Source organism: Eubalaena glacialis, chromosome 8 (assembly GCF_028564815.1).
Source record: "Eubalaena glacialis isolate mEubGla1 chromosome 8, mEubGla1.1.hap2.+ XY, whole genome shotgun sequence".
NCBI lineage: Eukaryota > Metazoa > Chordata > Mammalia > Artiodactyla > Balaenidae > Eubalaena > Eubalaena glacialis.
In genome coordinates this window covers 49,075,417-49,094,650 of record NC_083723.1, presented here as the reverse complement: position 1 = coordinate 49,094,650, position 19,234 = coordinate 49,075,417, and the positions used below count along the sequence as shown (strand labels likewise).

The 19,234-nt window shown below is 35.6% G+C and overlaps 1 protein-coding gene across 4 annotated transcripts in view; it reads left to right on the top strand.

The window, feature by feature from the left end:
* SEMA3D (semaphorin 3D) overlaps window positions 1–19,234 on the top strand; it is a 206,956-nt gene that overhangs the window by 136,476 nt on the left and 51,246 nt on the right. For all 4 annotated transcript variants that reach the window (XM_061197666.1, XM_061197665.1, XM_061197663.1 and 1 more), the window contains 2 exons: window positions 567–695; window positions 11,411–11,553. In XM_061197666.1, the coding sequence (XP_061053649.1) occupies window positions 567–695; window positions 11,411–11,553 (272 nt within the window). The remainder of the gene's footprint in view (window positions 1–566; window positions 696–11,410; window positions 11,554–19,234) is intronic.

Genomic DNA, 19,234 nt, shown 5'->3' with positions numbered 1-19,234 from the left:
GAAATGCCTGTTTATCACAACTATTAGAGACAGGATTAGCTACAAGGAATGCAACATGTTATAATTACAAAGTATGACTTCAGTGCTGAAAGCTCCCTTTCAGCAGAGGTTAGGCAAAGAAAAGTTGTGGTCACTGAGGTTGTGTCGGTTAAGTAAATACTAATTACACAATTCATTCCTCATTATGGCGTTTACTTTCTAAATATTTTTTGTGTTATTACAAAGAGAGACTCCTAATTATGATATGTCCTTGAATTATTTGTGGGGAGAAGGGAAAGAAGAGGAGCTTATTCATAACAGAAGTTAAATGCATGTGCAATTATTAATTCGGAAGACATTGGCCTTTTTTATATTCAAGTAGTTAGCCTCGGCTTACCAAAGTTCACTGAGTTATCTTTTCTTCAACTAAGCAGATTTTTCAAAATCTGAAGGGGAAATTTATGAAGCAATATATTCTGAAGTTAAGCAATAAACATCATTGGTTTCATGCTGTGAAATTAGTCTATTGTCAGTAGTGTCTGCTGGTAAACTCTTAGAAGTCCTGTGTATTCGTTTCTCCCTTGCAGATGAGTACCTCTACTCTGGAACAGCTTCTGATTTCCTTGGCAAGGATACTGCATTCACGCGGTCCCTTGGGCCTACTCACGACCACCATTACATCAGAACTGATATTTCGGAGCACCACTGGCTCAATGGTTAGTGATTTTCACACTTTTGATCGTTTTGCCTTTGCTTTTGGGTAGATAAGAAACTCATGATTATTCATTCAGATGTGTTTTGGAAGTGATTTAGCTCAACATATAAAATACATTTGAAATAGTTCCTCAGTGCGTTAGACAAATCTCCAGAACCTACTGTGTATATAATAATAATAGTTGGCATTTATTGTGTGTGTGTGCTATTGTCCTTGACATTGTTCCATGCTCTACTTGATTTTTTAAAATATTCACAATGATGTAATATGAGAGATGTGTTATTATTATTATGTGCTTTTTAAAGATGAATAAACTGAGGTAGAGAGAAGTGGAGTAATCTTGGTCAAGGTCTTACAACTTGTCAGTTGCAGAGCTGGCATTCAAGCTGGCAATCTTTCTCCTGCAATCTGTTTTTTAATGACTAAGCCAAATACTGTCTGTGAGCATAATAGGAAGGGGTTATTGTAATGCTAACTTCTTTTATTTAAAAAATAATTTCTATTTTGGTTAAAACATGTGCCTCCAAAATTTTAAGCATATTGATATTGACATGAGTTTGTCTGATTACTTTTGTGTTTAGCGGTCATACAGTATTCCGAGTTTTCAACAACAAAAAAAAAGACTTCCTAAATGAATTTATTTAATGGAAGGAATAGTGAAAGGCTTTTGTTTTTCTTTTGCCCCACTGCCTGACAACAGGTCAGGTTTTATCATGATTTTCTAAAGTTTTCTGATTAACATAGGACTTTATTTCACCGCATGGCACACAGCATTTCTCATTCCCACCATAAATACTGGGTTTTAGTGGAGGAGGCCTGGGTAGAGATTTCCTAGGGGCTATCTCTGTATCTCTCAGTATCATTCAAGCAGTGACAACATAAACAAAAGGGAAAAACACTTTTAAAACATTTCTTTAGTCAAAACCTCCAGATCCATTTGTTTACACAACAATGCGATCTCTATTGACCAAAAGAGAACCCTATTAACAGAGTAAACAAATTTAGAATATCCCCAACTAAGTGATTACTGTTCATTTCTTAACACTTGTGCAAGGCAGGCCGATCTTGTGAATATTGTGAAGGTTTCGCGGGAATTACTTGGTTTGACGGTGACTCCATAGATTTTACCAGTAGAAAAGCTTAGTTATCTGTTTAGGTAACAAGATATTATGGCTTTATTTTATTTATTTATTTTTTAAAGAGTTTGCTGTTTTGAATAATGTTCACTCTTTTTTATTAATTAATTTATTTTTTATTTATTTATTTTGGCTGCATTGGGTCTTCGTTGCTGCGCGCGGGCGTCCTCTCGTTGCGGTGAGCGGGGGCTACTCTTCGTCGTGGTGCACGGGCTTCTCACTGTGGTGGCTTCTTTTGTTGCGAAGCATGGGCTCTAGGTGCACGAACTGCAGTAGTTGTGGCTCACGGGCTCTAGAGTGCAGGCTCAGTAGTTGTGGCGCACGGGCTTAGTTGCTCTGCGGCATGTGGGATCTTCCTGGACCAGTGCTCGAACCTGTGTCCCCTGCGTTGGCAGGCAGATTTTTAGCCACTGTGCCACCAGGGAAGTTCCGATATTATGGCTTTAAAATGAAGTATAGATTGCATTTCCCAGGCTTGGGATGGCAGATATCATCATGTTGCCACTCATTTAAGAGATTAGTCTTATTTTTTCCTTACCTGTGACATGTCCAAAAGAAGTCAACAGTATTGCCAGAACAGTAAATGTGGGAAATATTTATTCACTATTATTTGCCTAACATGCTGTTCTTAGTGCTGTGTGAAGAGAATTACAAAGTAAGAAACCTTTGCGTTGGTTTAGCATTCTCTTAATAAACAACTTTTGAGGGCCTGTGGCATACTGAATGCTCTTCTGTCCACTGGGCCTGCTGAGATTATAGGGGAGGGTCACTGACCTCATGGATGATAAACGCCTGGAGCATAGGAGGAGAGTGGGTGATGGAGCCAGAAAGCTGTAAATATTTTCCTGAAACTACTGTGAAGTTATCTATTATTTAATTCTTTACTTTTATTTTATTGAAGTATAATTGATTTACAGTGTTGTGTTAATTTCTGCTGTATAGCAAAGTGACTCAGTTATTTTATATATATATTCTTTTTCCTATTCTTTTCCATTACACTTTATCACAGGATATGGAATGTAGTTCCCTGTGCTATATAGTAGGACCTTGTCATTTATCCATCCTATATATACTGGTTTGCATCTGCTGATCCCAAACTCCCAGTTCTTTTCTCCCCCATCCCTCCTCCGTCTTGGCAACCAGGAGTCTGTTCTCTATGTCTTGGAGTCTGTTTCTGTTTCATGGACATGTTCATTTGTGTCATATTTTAGATTCCACATACAAGTGATATCATATGGTATTTGTCTTTCTCTTTCTGACTTACTTCGCTTAGTATGATAATCTCTAGGTCCATCCACCTTGCTGCAAATGACATTACTTCATTCTTTTTTATGGCTAATATTCCATTGTATATATTTACCACATCTTCTTTAGCCATTCATCTGTTAATGTATTTAATTCTTTTTTGTGTGTCTTTTTTTGGTAAGGGATAATTGACATATAACATTATATTAGTTTCAGGTGTACAACATGATTTGATACTTGTATATATTGCAAAAATCACCACAGTAAGTCCAGTTAACTTCCATCACCACATATAGTCATAGAATTTTTTTCTTGTGATGAGAACTTTTAAGATCTACTCTTTTAGCAACTTTCAAATATTCAATACACCATTATTAATTATAGTCACCATGATGTACATTACATCCCCAGGACTTATTTCTTTTGTAACTTGAAATTTGTACCTTTTGGAGCCCCTTCAGCAATTCTCTAATTTTAACCAGAAAATCAGATCTTTGTTGTTTATAGAGGTAACTGATACTAGCAGGAAGGGAAAACTAAAGGAGGAGGAGGACAGAGAGAGAAGGGGCCATTGCACCAAAAACAGGAAAATGAGGGTGGGAGAGGAACAAAGGTAGTGGCAGTGGAGGTGGACATGAGAATATACAGCAACAAATAATTGAAATAGAAGATATCTGTTTGGGAATAGAAGAATCCAAGGATATGAGGAAAAATTCAAGAGAAGATTTTGGGTACTGGGAAAACTTTGCAATGAAAGAAGTCAGTAGAAAGGAAGAAACTGAAGGAGGGAGGCAGGATACACAGTAGAAGTCTCAGTGGATTGAATGCAGGCAAATGATTAAGAATTAGGAGACCTACTATTTATGGTTGTAGGACATTTAAGGCAGATTGCTTAGTGGTTAATAACCAGAGGGACCATATAACCTGGTCTGCCTTGGACATTTCCAGTTTACCTTTGCTGTTCTTTAATTCTCTGAAGTGTCCCAATTTAGACAAAAATTACAGCTCTTTTTTGTGGAACTTAATTACGTAAGTTTAAATCCTGACTCTCACTTATTTGTGACCTTGGTCAAACCTTTCTGTGCATTTAAATTCTTTGTCTAAAAACTTGGCGTAATAATAGTATCTGTTCCCAGGGTGTTACAAGAATTAAATTAAATCTTATAGGGTAGTCTGATGGAAGGCAATTGTAAAAGCAGTTCATTGTCAATATTATCATCACCATCATTATCGTTATTCCTGAAGGTGAGAGAGGTAGCACGGTGGGACTAAAGCTCCAGATGCTCTGATTCTCTGACATCTACTCAGCATTTTTAAGTATTGACCGCCTTTTCCTTCTCTCTCTCTACATTTCATAATTCTGTGAGCTCATCCATTCTAATAGTTTTCTGTGTTCTGTGTTCTGTGTTCTTGTTTCCTAAAACTGTATTTCCAACCTTTTCCTGTAACTAAGTGACCTTAAAAATATTTATTTCTGTGTCTTACATTTTCATCTCAGATTCAACAAAAGGAACTAGTTGCTTAATATGGGAGTAAAGATATCTAAGCCTTGGCCTTGATTGTACTACTAAAGTGCTTTGAGATTTATACAAGTTGTCTAGTGATCTTTTGCTTTAGTTTCTTCAAATAGATATATAAAAGACTAATTGGATCTAAAATCTAAAATCCTGTGAGTGTAACTCAAAATTATCTTGTTTCCCCTTTCTAACCTGCCCTTCAATACCTGTTTCCTGATTTTTATCTATCTTAACTTTCTTAACTTCATCCACTCAGTTACCTTGAAGTTATCTTTAATTTCTTCCTCTCCTTTATCTCCCTTTATCTAATCTATCACAAAGAGCCTTTATTTCCTTCAGAATATCTGTTGACCTTGTTCTTTCCATGGCCACCATCTTTCTTTAGGTCTCCATCACCTTGTCTCTGGTTTATTGCTACTATTTTATTGTTTGTTAACTCATTTCCCTATGTCTGGTCTCTTCTGCTTCAAATTTATTTTATATAGCATCCTTCCTAGTCACTGTATTAGGCACTTTTAAAGTATTATCTTATTTAGTGGTATAATTTTGAGAGAATTACTATTTCCATTTAATAGTTGGGGATAGATTAGAAGTCAGATAAATAGTCCGTGGTTAAACAGTTATTGGAAGTGAGATTGAAACTCAGGTATGTCTCTCTAGCTCTACACACTTTATTCTTCTCATTGTATGATACGGTCCATCAGCCTAAATTCTGTTATTGTGATTACCCATCCTCTGCTCTTGCAGCCTCACTACAAATAGGGTCCACATCACGATGCCATTTTGGGCAACAGCAAACTGAGGATGTGGGTCTGGATATGGAGACCATGGAAGACAGAGAAAGTGTGGTTAGGCAAGCAGTGTGGAAGACCTAGACAGTCAGCTGTAGTCATTATTGCGAACATTTGCTGAGTGATGGGCTGGCCAGAATCAGAACAGCATGATGCTTCAGGAGACCCAGTCAGTCAGGAGCCTCTTGGTCCATGGAAACTTGGGCAAAGCAAGGGAGAAATAATAGAAACTACATGAGATTGTTATGAGGAAGTACCCAACATGCTAAGGGAAAAGACTGGCTTTTGGGGGGAGCATTTCTGTTCTCCATTCTGAGACGTGGCCATTTTCCAGATATAGTCAGCCTAGGGTCCAAAGACAGAGGTCAAATAGGTCATCTGGCTAGTGTCAGGAATGTGGGGAGACAAAAAGCAGTGATTGCTAAAGGAACTGTGGTGATTTGGGGAATATTAGACATTATATTATTCGACCTTACATTTCACAAATTGAGACTCAGTATGAAGAAGGGACATGTTCAGGTCTCCTAACTGCCAGACCCATCCTTCCATTACAATACCAAACTTCTGACAAGAGTATCATATCATGTCTCCTGCATCTGGGAGCTTGACTGCCATTTTAGTGGCAATTATGGGGGTAAAGGCTCTGTTTCTTCCTTAAACTGGACCTGACACAGCACAGTAGCTGGTACAGGCTACTTGCTCTAAAGCTGCACTGTCCGATATGGTAAACACTAGCCACATGTGGCTATTTAAATTTAAATTAAGTAAAATTAAATAAACTTAAAATTTGGTTTCTTAGTCACACTAATTATATTTCAAGTGCTCAATAGCCACATGGTCTAGAGGCTACCTTATTGGACAGCACAGATATAAAACATTTCCATCTTCACAGAAATTTCTATTGGACAGCACTGGTCTGAAGTGTACTTTTTATTAATTATGTACAATAGCATAATCACACAGTATAATACATACCACATATCACAGTGCAGTCCACAATCACATAATGCAACAGATGTAAATTTACTGTAGCATGTAGATGTGAAGCTCACTCCCGGGTTTTGTACAGTTATTGCCAGGTTGAAACAACTGACAGATACTTGATATTTCAAATAATGGGGTCAATGTCTAATTAGTTTCTCCTATACATATTATTCCATCGTTGTATTATTTATTTCTTGTTAGACAGTTTGAGGATTTTTTTCTGTTAAATTTTGCTTTCTGTACTTTGATTTTTAGTTAAAAACCTTACTTTTACATGTCTGTAATAAACTAAACTCTTGTAAATGTAAACAGATATTATGTTTAGATTAAGTGGAATACAAAAATTAAATTAAATTTGCAATTGAGTATTTAACTCTTAAGATGCAGGTTTTAAATAATTAACCTTTTAAAAAATATGATTCTACATGAATCATTTTTATCACTGAACCGCTTAGGCAGCTTAAAATCTTTGATGCTTGTGTGTATGCCCTATTTTGTTCTTTGCCCTGCCTGGATTTAACCAGTGAGATCAGCTAATCTCTTCAGTTACCAGTCCTAGGATCCTTGTCAGAGTTTCTGTGGGACTTTGTCTAATCCATTGCCAAAAGACATAGAAGTATGAATCTTGATTTCTTCTTTGAGAAATTAACCCACCTATTAAATACCTCACCAGGAGAGACAAAAATTGCAAAGATGAAGTCCGATGGCAGTTTTAGATGAAGACTTAGATAGTTCCACACTTTTCTTTGTCAGCTTAATCGTAGAACATAGCAGGAAATGGAAATACAGATACACGTCAGAGCGGTTACTCAATCACAGTTGAGCTTTTATGAGAATTTGGGGATAAAACTAAGAAGTATGACCATTTGGAAAATGAAAACAAACAATGACGCCTCAGATGCATATGTTTTTGTTTTCTTTCCTGGAGTAGATGAGAACTTTTGTTTCAAATTTTCATTTCTAACATGTGGAGGCAGTTTTCATTTGAAGTTTCTCTTGGAGTACTGTTGTCTATAAATTCTTCTTCCACACAGAAGGATAACATTTTTCAAACGTGGTAGGAAAAACATATTACAAGAAGAAATAAAGGAAAGTAAGGAACTCACTATGTATTAAGTCATGGTGTAGGTACGCTCATCTGGGTGAAAAGAGGTTCATAAGGAGAAATGAAAGTGATGTGCATTTCAGGCCACGGGGATTTATGCCATTTTCATTTGGCAGTGTCTCCTGGTGTCATGCTAAAAGTTCATTTGTGAAAATGCACTATTTCAAACTCCATCCCTATTAAGGCATGTGTTTCAAATGCCACAGGGGAAAAATGTGCTATAAATAAAGCCCAGGTGTCCCTTGGTATGATTTTAAATTACTTAATTCAACTATGCATGTCATATACTGATGAAATGATATCTATTTTTACACAAACTTGGCAGCAAGTCAAAAAGGAGTTTCTATCATAAAATACTAACATCAGTGTTCTAAGACACAGGACCACAGTTGAGTCTGGAAGAAAGAAAACTCTCTATTCTTGAAACAAGTATTTATTTTTAACTCAAAATTACTTATTATTTAAATCACAGAATAGAGTACTATTGGATACTCTTTTTTTCATAATTAGATTTCTTCACATAATAAATATTTGGCTTAAACACTTCTACCATTTAATTTTCTTACAGTACTCCAGAATAATTTCCTTATAGTACTTGAAAAAGAAGCAACATTTAAAAAAGAGTCCAGTAAAACCAACAGTCACTGAATAAACACAAGACCATCTATGTTATGTATTAGTTGAAAGTTAAAAGAAATGTAACTTGGAAAAGTATTCTATTTTGCCCCACTGATATTATAATGAAATTCCTGGAATGGGGACTGGTGTCATACTCTAACTTTTGACCATTTCAAATGGCAGTAGCTGGCAACAACACCTGGATAATGTTTCACGTAGCCAAAGTGGGGCTGTTCTGTGTATTTCTACAACAGACTGTGTATTACCGTATTTATTTGTTTAACTTTTAGGCCGAGTACATTCTGCTGTGTTGTAGAGCTATGTTTCTCTTGTCGAACTCTGCAAATGAGAGACCACCAATCAGTTCACGTAACTGCTTCTCCTATCTGTGTGTCTGAGAAAAGCTTTACAAGCAACTCTCTCCATCACACTGGAATCCTTTTTACCTGTAATGATTTTCTGTTTCAAATAACTGAGATCTTATTTTCTCTCTGGGGAGAGAAGACTGCAAATTTTGTACCACTATGTTATTTTTAAAAGTATAAATTCAACTCAATCATGAAATAGTTCTGATACTACAATTACAAGGGTCATCGTGCTCCGTGGATAACTTCTACTTAAGTTATATTTAAGTGCTGTGATAAATTCTACTTGTGTCATCCCCATTTTAAGCTCATATATTTGTTAAGATAAAACAAGGCAATCATATTCCTGTAATTTCTGTATAGTTTCAGTTTTATCCCTTTTTTGTCCCACCCTAATTATGAAGAATTTGTATTTATTATCAGTCTTCACTTCTCCTGTCCACCCACACATCTGCATTACTGACCTAGCGTTAATGAGTCTTGTCTGTGTCCTTTTCCCGTATACGAAATGTTAATCTATGGCAGTGACTCTTAAACTCAGATTCTTGTAAGAATCACCTATAAGGTGTTATTTCTTTATTTTTATTTATATATTTTAAAAATTCACATGCTAGTGCCACTGGAGATTTGCATCCAGGTCAATGGCATTGAATTCAGGCATCTGTAAATTCAAAAAACGTGCTATAGATTATTATTAATGCCTGGTCTGTGTCGGTGGGAACCCACAGTTGTCTTTTTCTCTACTCATTGTTGGCAATCGCCTTTCAAGTCATTGGAAACATCAAGACTGGGCCTTCTTCTTAGCCATATCTTGGCCATATGTTAATATTTTCTTAATGCAGATTGTAATTGGTTTGAAGCGAAGAGGCTGCTCTTACTCACTTTTGTATTCTTTATCCTAGTAGTTTTTCTTGTTCTAAGTGCCTTGAATATAGTAGTAATTAAATATATTCTTTGTTTTCATGAATTTGCTAAAATCCTAATGCTACATTTGCAGGAAATTTTATTTCCACAGAGAGTTTTGTTTTGTTTTGTTTTGTTTTAAGAAAACATCATATATTTAAGTCAAAAATTAGAAGTGTTAATTTGTGACTACAAAAGAATTTTAACCTTGCTCAGGGATTCAAAACTAAGTGTTTGTGATGTATAAACAATTTAAAAGAGGGGCTGGAGGGGAAAACAAAAACAAAAACAAAAAGCCTTGAGTGGAATTGTTAATGGACCTTGCTAATTTAAGATTAATTAGAAAAGAAAATTTTTTTAAATCCTGTATGATTGTCTAAAATTTAATTTTTATGTAATTTAGGACCATATCAAAATGAGATTATTGAGGGCATAAAAATCCACTGGAGTTCTAAGTTCCAGAGAAAGAACAGGGAAATAATAAAGAACAAAAAGGAAAAAGATCATGCACATATTTCCCCCCTCTCTTTTCCTCTTAAGGTTTCCCATTTAAGCAGAGAATAGACTGGATGAGAGACCCAGGGTTGACCCAGAGAGGCTGGGCTGATAAAGACTGAACTACTCATCACTTGGAATCAAACATTAACTTTTCTCTATTGAAGAGTCTATCGTGAAGTCTTGTTTACTGGGCTACTGACCAACCGTTCTACATTTGCAGGGGAATAGTTGTCAGTACTCCTGGAGTATCCGGCAGTCGGGGCCTTGGTCAAAACTCTAGAGAAGGCAATGTTAATTTTTTTTCACCTCCTACTTATTATATTTATTTATTTTGGGGGAAACTTTTTGTCTTCTCTTGTTTCCTGCTTCTGCTTCCTAAAGAGTGCTCTGTGCTTTCTTTCAGGAATCTTGTATTTTCTACTTAATTGAAGTCCTTCATTCCTCGATGACCACCCTTTGTCTTCTTTGCTTTAATCAAAATGATTGTTTCTTAACTAGTATCACCCAATTACAAATCTTTTACCTGATTAACTCCCAGTTATATAAAACCAAGACTTAAAAGGTCCAGTACTTTTTAAACAAGGCATTAGTAACCCAAATTGACTTGTCATTGATGCAATGCAAAGGAGTTAATTGTATTGCCATTATTTTTTCACTTGATTTGTATCGTGGACATCTTCCCATGACAGTACATTTAGAATTACTTCATTTTTAATAACTACATGTTATTGTAACAATTGTATGGATGTGCTCAATTTTTCCATCATTCTCTTGTTTGTGGTCCTAATAATAATTATCATCCCAGACATCCTTTTAATAATGAATAACATTTATTAAACCCTTATTATGTGTCATGCACTACCAGATAGTAAGTGCATTACATATATCAATTCACTTGATTATCATATCAGTTACCCTACTAGGTAGATGATATTGGTAGCCTCATATTAGGTATGAGAAAATTGAGGCATAGAGAAGATAAACAATTTGCCCAAAGTCACCTTTCCAGTAAGCAGCAGAAACAGGATATCAAGTTGGAAAGAGTGTCTTCAGAGCCAACGCTGGACTTGACCCAAGCATTACTGGTTGTTTCAATTTTTTTTGGCAGTTACACAAAGTGCAACAAATAACATCATAATATATCTAAATTTGGGATATGTTTATAGTTTTTCCTAAGCTCTTCATAATGGACATTTTGGTTTAGAAGCAGTGACTGCAATCATAAAAAAGGAAAATATAAAATCATAGACTCTTCAGGTTTGAAAGAAGGACTTTTCTGTGTAATTTAGTTGAATTGAAACAATTGTGAATCTCAGCCAGTCGTGTTCTCACCTGATGTCCAGAGTCCTAAAGAACTTGTTCAGGACCTCTTTGTGCTAATACATGTTCCTGCTTTGTGTCATGTTTACTTGTGTATATGTCTCATTTCCCACATTTCATTCATGTTTTTATTTTTAATTCTGCTGCTAATCGTTTTACATACAAAAGACACCAGTACTATCGTGGCTGAATTATTTCAGTATTTTAATGTATAGCTTCTTTTCTTCCAAACAGGAGCAAAATTTATTGGAACTTTCCCCATCCCAGACACCTATAATCCAGATGATGATAAAATATATTTCTTCTTTCGTGAATCATCTCAAGAAGGGAGTACTTCTGATAAGACCATCCTTTCTCGAGTTGGAAGAGTTTGTAAGGCAAGATATATTTATTCCACTTAAGGCATATGTGTATGTGTATGAATAATTAACCATGTAATGTTGAAGTTAATTCCATTATTCATAAATGGTAGAATAAATTCATATTATCTTACATGTATAATTTTTGAGATCCAAAAGTAAAAAGAAAAAAGAAGGATGCAAAATTTTCCAATATTACAAATTATTTTTTCTAGTCCCTGAGCTATTCCCCAGGTTTGAGTTAGATCTCTTGGGCAGCTTGCTCCTTTTATTGGTGGGCTATCCCTTTGCCAGTTATTACTGTTCCCAGTAAGATCACTGCATTGTCCTGATCCATGGAAGTTAAAATGTTTTGTACATTAAATAATTTTATTTTGAAATCGAAAGTAACTTAGCATACTCGCTAGAGTTCCTTAAACACTAACAGAATCATATCCCATATTTTTATCAAAACACATCACATGTAAAATTATGTATCTTTACGTGAATCAAATAAGTTGAAAATGCAGTTATATAGTCTTATTATTAAAATACTTTCTAGAGCATTAACCTAGATTAGGTTCTGAGAGAAGAATGGGATAGGGAGGAAAAAAAAACAATCCAAAAGGCAAAACATTTATCTTGAAGAACATTGAAATTTGCTTTTTAATATTGCCATTTTGTGTAAATTACAGGAAAACAGCAACTCTATGAAACACTTCCATTTTGTGCCATCAAAGTTCTCATTTGAGTGAATACAAGCTTTATAGAATAAAAATGCTACTGGAATCATACTTTTCAGTATATTCTTTTGTTAGTTGGATTTATCTTCACTGAAATCACTTTTCTTACATGGCCAGACACCTTCAGCATTAACTCAGTTATTAAGAGGAAAAGCTGTTAACTTAATAAATACTCTCAGCGGGAAGCTTTCTTTGGTCTTGTACAAACTTTTCATTTTCTTCCATCTGAGCCTATCACTTTTTTTCTCAATCTGTGCCCTCAGGCTTTTGAACACTTCCAGGGACAGAAATATAAACCGTCATTGCACTTAAGAGTGCTAATGATAACATGGCTTTTGAATGAGACCAAACTTGTGAGCGCGGATCATTCTTTACCTAGTGTCCTAGCCAGTAATGCCGTCTCCCACTGATCCCTTCACCCCCAGGGGACAGATTCTCTAAAAAGCATCCTCATTCTTTCAGAGTCTAAGAATTCACAGTCATTTCTCTTGAAGCCTCTCACCGAGAGATGAATGGCCATTGCTTGGAGTAGTCGTAGCATGTGAGTGTACTGAAGCATGCCTTAGAACAACAGTACCCCAGCCGGAAAGCTGTGCTGTGGATGGACATCATTTGTATAAATGAGCCACGTTAAGTATGTCATAAGAGATTTACAATCAATTAAATGTATTTTAAGAGTCACTTTGTGATGAGCGCATGTATAACAAGTGTGGGTTTTGTGAAGCAGTTCAATACTTATTTCTTGATAGGTCAAATCCATTTGATAGAAATTCATTTATAACAAAGTAATGGTTTTACCCTCATACTAAATATATTGAAAGTTAATTTTAGAGGTGGAGAAACATATTAAGGAAAAATTTAGCTGCCCCATTTATAAATTTGTATCATAAAAATATAATCTAGACTTTATGTATCAGCCATGGGATATTTTATTTATGAAAAAACTCCTATAGAACTGCAAAGGCAGAGAGGATTGTAGTACATAAGTCTTCCCACCACAAAAAAACTCTGAGGCCACACAGCAAGATTTTGTCATGCTATTGTGTTTGGATAAAAAGCTAACAAATTGTGATATCAAATAAGGACTTGTGATGGATGAATTTCCTTAAAAGAAAAAGAGAGATAATAGAGGTTCTTCTTAAATTGATGTATCTCTTTACTCAATCCCTGTCTTCAATTAGCACCCTCTTCAGCATTTCCCACTACACATATGATCCACTGGTCAATGTTTACAGTATTTGGTTCTAAATGCATCTTTGTAATTTCTTAATTGCATCCCACCCTGCCCAAGTTACTAACTTTATTTATTAATTTAGGATTAAAGTGCGGTAAAAAGTGAGCACTCATAAGTGGAGATTTCACTGTCGAGATTAAAAATGACTTGAAGTCTTAAAAAAAAAAATGTCCTGCAAAACAATAACAAGTTTAAATTAAAAAAGAGCTTTTCAGCATCATTGTTGCTGTTACACATTATTTTCACATAAAAAATGTTCTTGTGACATTTTGGGGAACATATTTATTCCTCTCTGTTTCATTTTTTTCATCCCATGAGGTTATTATAATATTGTTTTTCTGTTTTCAACAGGTAGTAATGTAATGTACGTCTATGCTGTGAAACAAAATTAAGTTCAATAGATATAAACAAAGCTAAGAAGGAAGAGAACATGCTAGAGAGAGTTGAGAGTAACTGTACACTGTTCTGAATTTACAGAGCTTTTCAGTAACATGAGTCCTTTATACTATTTGTTCCACCGGGATATTTCCACAGTACCTATTTATTTGGAAATATTAAGGTTTTTTTGTTCTTGTTATTATTGTTTGTTTTCATTTTTACCTGATAACCTTCAGGCCAATGAAAAACTGTTGACAGTTTAAGAGCTCCCTATGTCTTCAGCTACTAAACTAAAGTAAAAGTTGTTTTATTGACCTGTCAAAGACATTACTGTTAGAGTGAGTAGTATATAGTGATTGGTGGGGAGGAGCTTTTGGAAATAAGCACAAATCACACAAAGTGAACAAAGAATTGTTTACAGGATAAGGGTGAATCTCTTCAATTTTGTAACCCATGCCTTCATTATTTTATCATTTCATTATTTCAACAACAAGAAAATATAAGTTCTGTGCAAAGTGCAGTACACTAGACACTGGGAGGTAAGTAAACCACTGTCCCTTTTCTTTAAAACCTTAGAGTACAGTGAGGGTAATAGAGACATAAACATAATCACAATATAATGTGATCGAGGTCAGACTGAGAACTCTGTGCATTCAGTGAAGCTCAAAAAATGAGTCCTACAGGGGTAGGACATCATACTTGTACTTACTGAGTTTATAACCTAGTGCATTATATATGCATTAAACAAGAAAGCACACAGATTAACGTATAACTGGAAGGTGTGATAACTGCTATAATGGAAAAATCACAGGGTCAATTAGGAAGAATAGGTGGGCTTTAGATTGTATATGGAAGGTCTCTCTGAGAAAGTGACTTTTGAATCAGATGATAAAAATGATTAGGAAATTGCAGGGCAAAGGTGACAGGGATGGGGAAGAATATTCCAGGCAGAAGGAAAAGCGCATGTGAAATCTCAGAGGTGGGAAAAAGCACTTAAGGAATAAAAAGAGGTTTACTGTGACTGGAGCAAAACAAACAACTGGAAAATTAGCAGGATAGTGATTGTTTCCTTTTAAAACATGCACGAAAGTTCAACAGAAGTCTTCAGAAGTCTTATCTCTCCTGTTCATAATTAGGACTGATTGATAACTGCAGGTATTGATTCCACGATGTACATAAAAGGCTGCAACAACTTCCTGTCCTATTAGATCCTCCATGCATTTTAATTCTCCCTCACTCCTATTCCAAAGACCTTGATACTATCCCTGTAGACAGAAGACTCCTATACTTTTAGTAACTGTGCTTTCCAGAAGATAAGGCAGAAATAAGGAAAATGCGCAAAGAGATACATTCTGATATTTAAGAAACACCAAAAAAAGTTTATGGGCATAGATTTAATATTTGAACATATTGAACTTGATGTAGTTCTGGGTTATGTTGTCATAATAACCAGTTAAAAATATAAACCTGAGACTCAATAGGGTCTAGACTCATGAATGTAGAAATCACCAGTGTATTGGTGGATCTTGAAGTCATGGAAATGTCTGAAATTGCCCAGGAAGATTTGTAGTACAAGATCAAACAGCAAGGACAGAATCCTGAGGGACAATGACGTTTAAGAAAAAGCAGAGGAGAATGTCCACAAAGGCAATTGAGAAGAAATAGTTTGATAGCAGGTAGAGAACTGGACGAGAGTACTGTCACAAGTCAGGGATAAAAACGGTTTCAAGAAGAAGGCAGTTATCAGTAATGTCACACACCAAAAGGAAGTCAGGTAAGATTATGACTAAAAGTCACATATTAGTTTTGGCAGTAAGGATATAATCAATAACTTTTGCCCAAATGATATGAATGTTAACTTGAAGTCAAATCTAGACTTACATCTCTGCTTTACTTTTTTTTTTTAACATCTTTATTGGAGTATAATTGCTTTACAATGGTGTGTTAGTTTCTGCTTTATAACAAAGTGAATCAGCTATACGTATACATATATCCCCATATCTCTTCCCTCTTGCGTCTCCCTCCCTCCCACCCTCCCTATCCCACCCCTCTAGGTGGTCACAAAGCACCGAGCTGATCTCCCTGTGCTATGTGGCTGCTTCCCACTAGCTATCGATTTTACATTTGGTAGTGTATATATGTCCATGCCACTCTCTCACTTTGTCCCAGCTTACCCTTCCCCCTCCCCGTGTCCTCAAGTCCATTCTCTAGCAGGTCTGTGTCTTTATTCCCGTCCTGCCCCTAGGCTCTTCATAACCATTTTTTTTTTTTTTTTTAGATTCCATATATATGTGCTAGCATACAGTATTTGTTTTTCTCTTTCTGACTTACTTCATTCTGTATGACAGACTCTAGGTCCATCCACCTCACTACAAATAACTCAATTTTGTTTCTTTTTATGGCTGAGTAATATTCCATTGTATATATGTGCCACATCTTCATTATTCATTCATCTGTCGATGGACACTTAGGTTGCTTCCATGTCCTGGCTATTGTAAATAGTGCTGCAATGAACATTGTGGTACATGACTAGGATTAATCTCCAAAATTTACAAGCAGCTCATGCAGCTCAATATCAAAAAAACAAACAACCCAATCCAAAAATGGGCAGAAGTCCTAAATAGACATTTCTCCAAAGAAGATATACAGATTGCCAACAAACACATGAAAGAATGCTCAACATCACTAATCATTAGAGAAATGCAAATCAAAACTACAATGAGGTATCACCTCACACCGGTCAGAAAGGCCATCATCAAAAAGTCTACAAACAATAAATGCTGGAGAGGGTGTGGAGAAGGGGGAACCCTCTTGCACTGTTGGTGGGAATGTAAATTGATAGAGCCACTATGGAGAACAGTATGGAGGTTCCTTAAAAAACTAAAAATACAACTACCATACGACCCAGCAATCCCACTACTGGGCATATACCCTGAGAAAACCATAATTCAAAAAGAGACATGTATCTGCTTTACTTTTTTCTAGCTCAGTTTCTTAACCTAGAAAATGAGGACACCCATCTCTTCCATGACTATTTTACCAGGCAAATGAAAGGCTTAAATGAGATCATATGAATTTGGATGTTGACAGATACAGAGGAAAGTACTGGAAAACAAGGGCTACTTAGATAGATTTCTGTTTTCAAGCAGTTAACCATCTAAGAGATCGACATGTGAATAATGTGAGTACATGATCATACCACCCTGTTACATGTCAAAAATCATGTACACACATATACATGTCATACGTACACACTTCTGGAGTCAGCTCAATTAACTGCTTAGGAGTGAAAGAGTGGTAATATGTGTATATTTTGGGAGCTGGGGGGGTGGTGAGAGGCAGGTTAGTTACCAAAGTTTACTGAGAAGAGATGGTATTTCATTAGTTTTAAAGGTTAAAATTATTATTACTTTGCCCTCATTTTTAGCAATATTTGTACTTTGAGGATAGAACTTATTTCTGGATAGAGTCAGAAGAATTTGGAGACATCTCTGGTGAAAATTATGTGAACAATTTGAACAATGCAAATTTTGGACAAGAGATAGGAACAGAGAGATTCACTAAATAGCAAAGAAACTGACCTAGAAGATAATTGACAGCCTCAGGATAATAAGTACCTTCATCCAAAGAATCTCCTTCAAACTCAGTGTGTTTATCATTACAAATGGGAGAACACATTTACTAATGAATTATTTTTCAGTAGTGTCACTACTTTCCCGTCAAACAACTTCTTCAGTTTTCTCATTTTTAAAATAAGGTGCTTAGCCTAGAATGCTCTCTAAAGTCTTTGCCAGGCTCTATAATTCTTTGAACAGTCAATATTTTCAAGCACTAAATGGTGCACCTTACACCCTGGACTGCTCTCATAGATGGTAAATTACACAGGTCTTCGTGGAGAGGTAATAAATGCTGACTGAAAGGGTAGGTGAAACAGCATGAAATAAACCCTCTGAAAAGATTTGTGTCTATTTACTTTGCAAGTTAGTCTTTTCTGATACTATTATTTATGATTGCGTGATGTTTATTACTGTGTGTGTGTGTGTGTGTGTGTGTCTGTGTGTATTTCCTTTCAAAACCCACCCTGTAAGTTAATGTGTATAAATACTAGTCACTTCAGTGGGGCTTGCTTGCAACTTTCTGCCTCAAGTTTGTTTTGCATTATTTTGGGATTCTATTCATTTTTGGAAGCATTGTCCATTCGCTTACTTATGCAAGTCCACTCTGGATTACAGCTGCAGGTTATACCAGTTCTCCTTTTGTTCTGCAGTATTTCCTTTTGTCAATGCCAGGAATTCAGTTTGGTTGGACCTTTCACATAACTTGCCTGGGGGTCTAATTAATAGCCCTTTGCTTTGATTCTACTTGCACCGTCTATTTTGATATATGATCCTATTTGGACAATTACTGCCTTTGAAGATTTGTGTTTTTAGGCTGATGACACTTTCCGTATTTATTGATTTCCCCCGAGTTGTGGTTTTTTTGCTTACTTTCAGCTTGTTGCTTACAACCTAAATGAGAGATTTAGAGCCCACGAGTTACAGATGTGCTTTTGCTTCACTTCCATCTGTTTTCCTGTCAGAAATTCCTAGGCAAGGATTAATACTGTTGGCCGTAGCTTTTAAAACTTTTTTTTAAATTTAATGAACTCTTGATCCTACCTGAAACAGACCGCTGAATATGCCTAGATTTGCCTAAATTTAATCTGTTAAATCTTAGACACTGAATTCTTTAGCACAGTGTATTACCCAAGTCCTGCATTTCTAATAATCTTTACAAGTTTTTGAAGTAGTTAGAAAAACATGTTCTCCATTTCGATTCTCCAGTGGCAAATCAAAAACAGTCATGTCTAAACACTAGAGTTCTTTTTAGGAAAAAAAAATTTTTTTGCCTTGAAAGTCTATTCAGAAGTTATCCCTTAAAAACCACTGTGTGCAATACCTGCCATACAAGTTTTTTGTTTGTTTTTTCTTCTCCCCTTTGAGATGTCTGAGTTTGCCTAGTTTTGTTTCTTCTACTGCTAAGGTATTTCCAGATTATTAATAGATAAGTAGAAGACTTGTTATTATTTTCCTTTTATGTTTTTATTTTTAGTGATCATAACTTTTTTTGCATCTCAATGAAAGAATTAAATGAAATATGGTTATGACGTATTGCTGAAGAAGATTCGTAGGCTGAAAAAGAAAGTACAACATAGTTCTCTCATTTGATTCAGTGGGTTTAACTGCACTATCTTTCATGAGTTCATTTAATGTATTAAAATATCCTCACTTAAGCTCTTCCTCTCAGTATAACAGTGTATTTATATATATATATATATGACTTTTATTTTAATATATATACATGTCCTTCTAATGAGCCTCCTGGG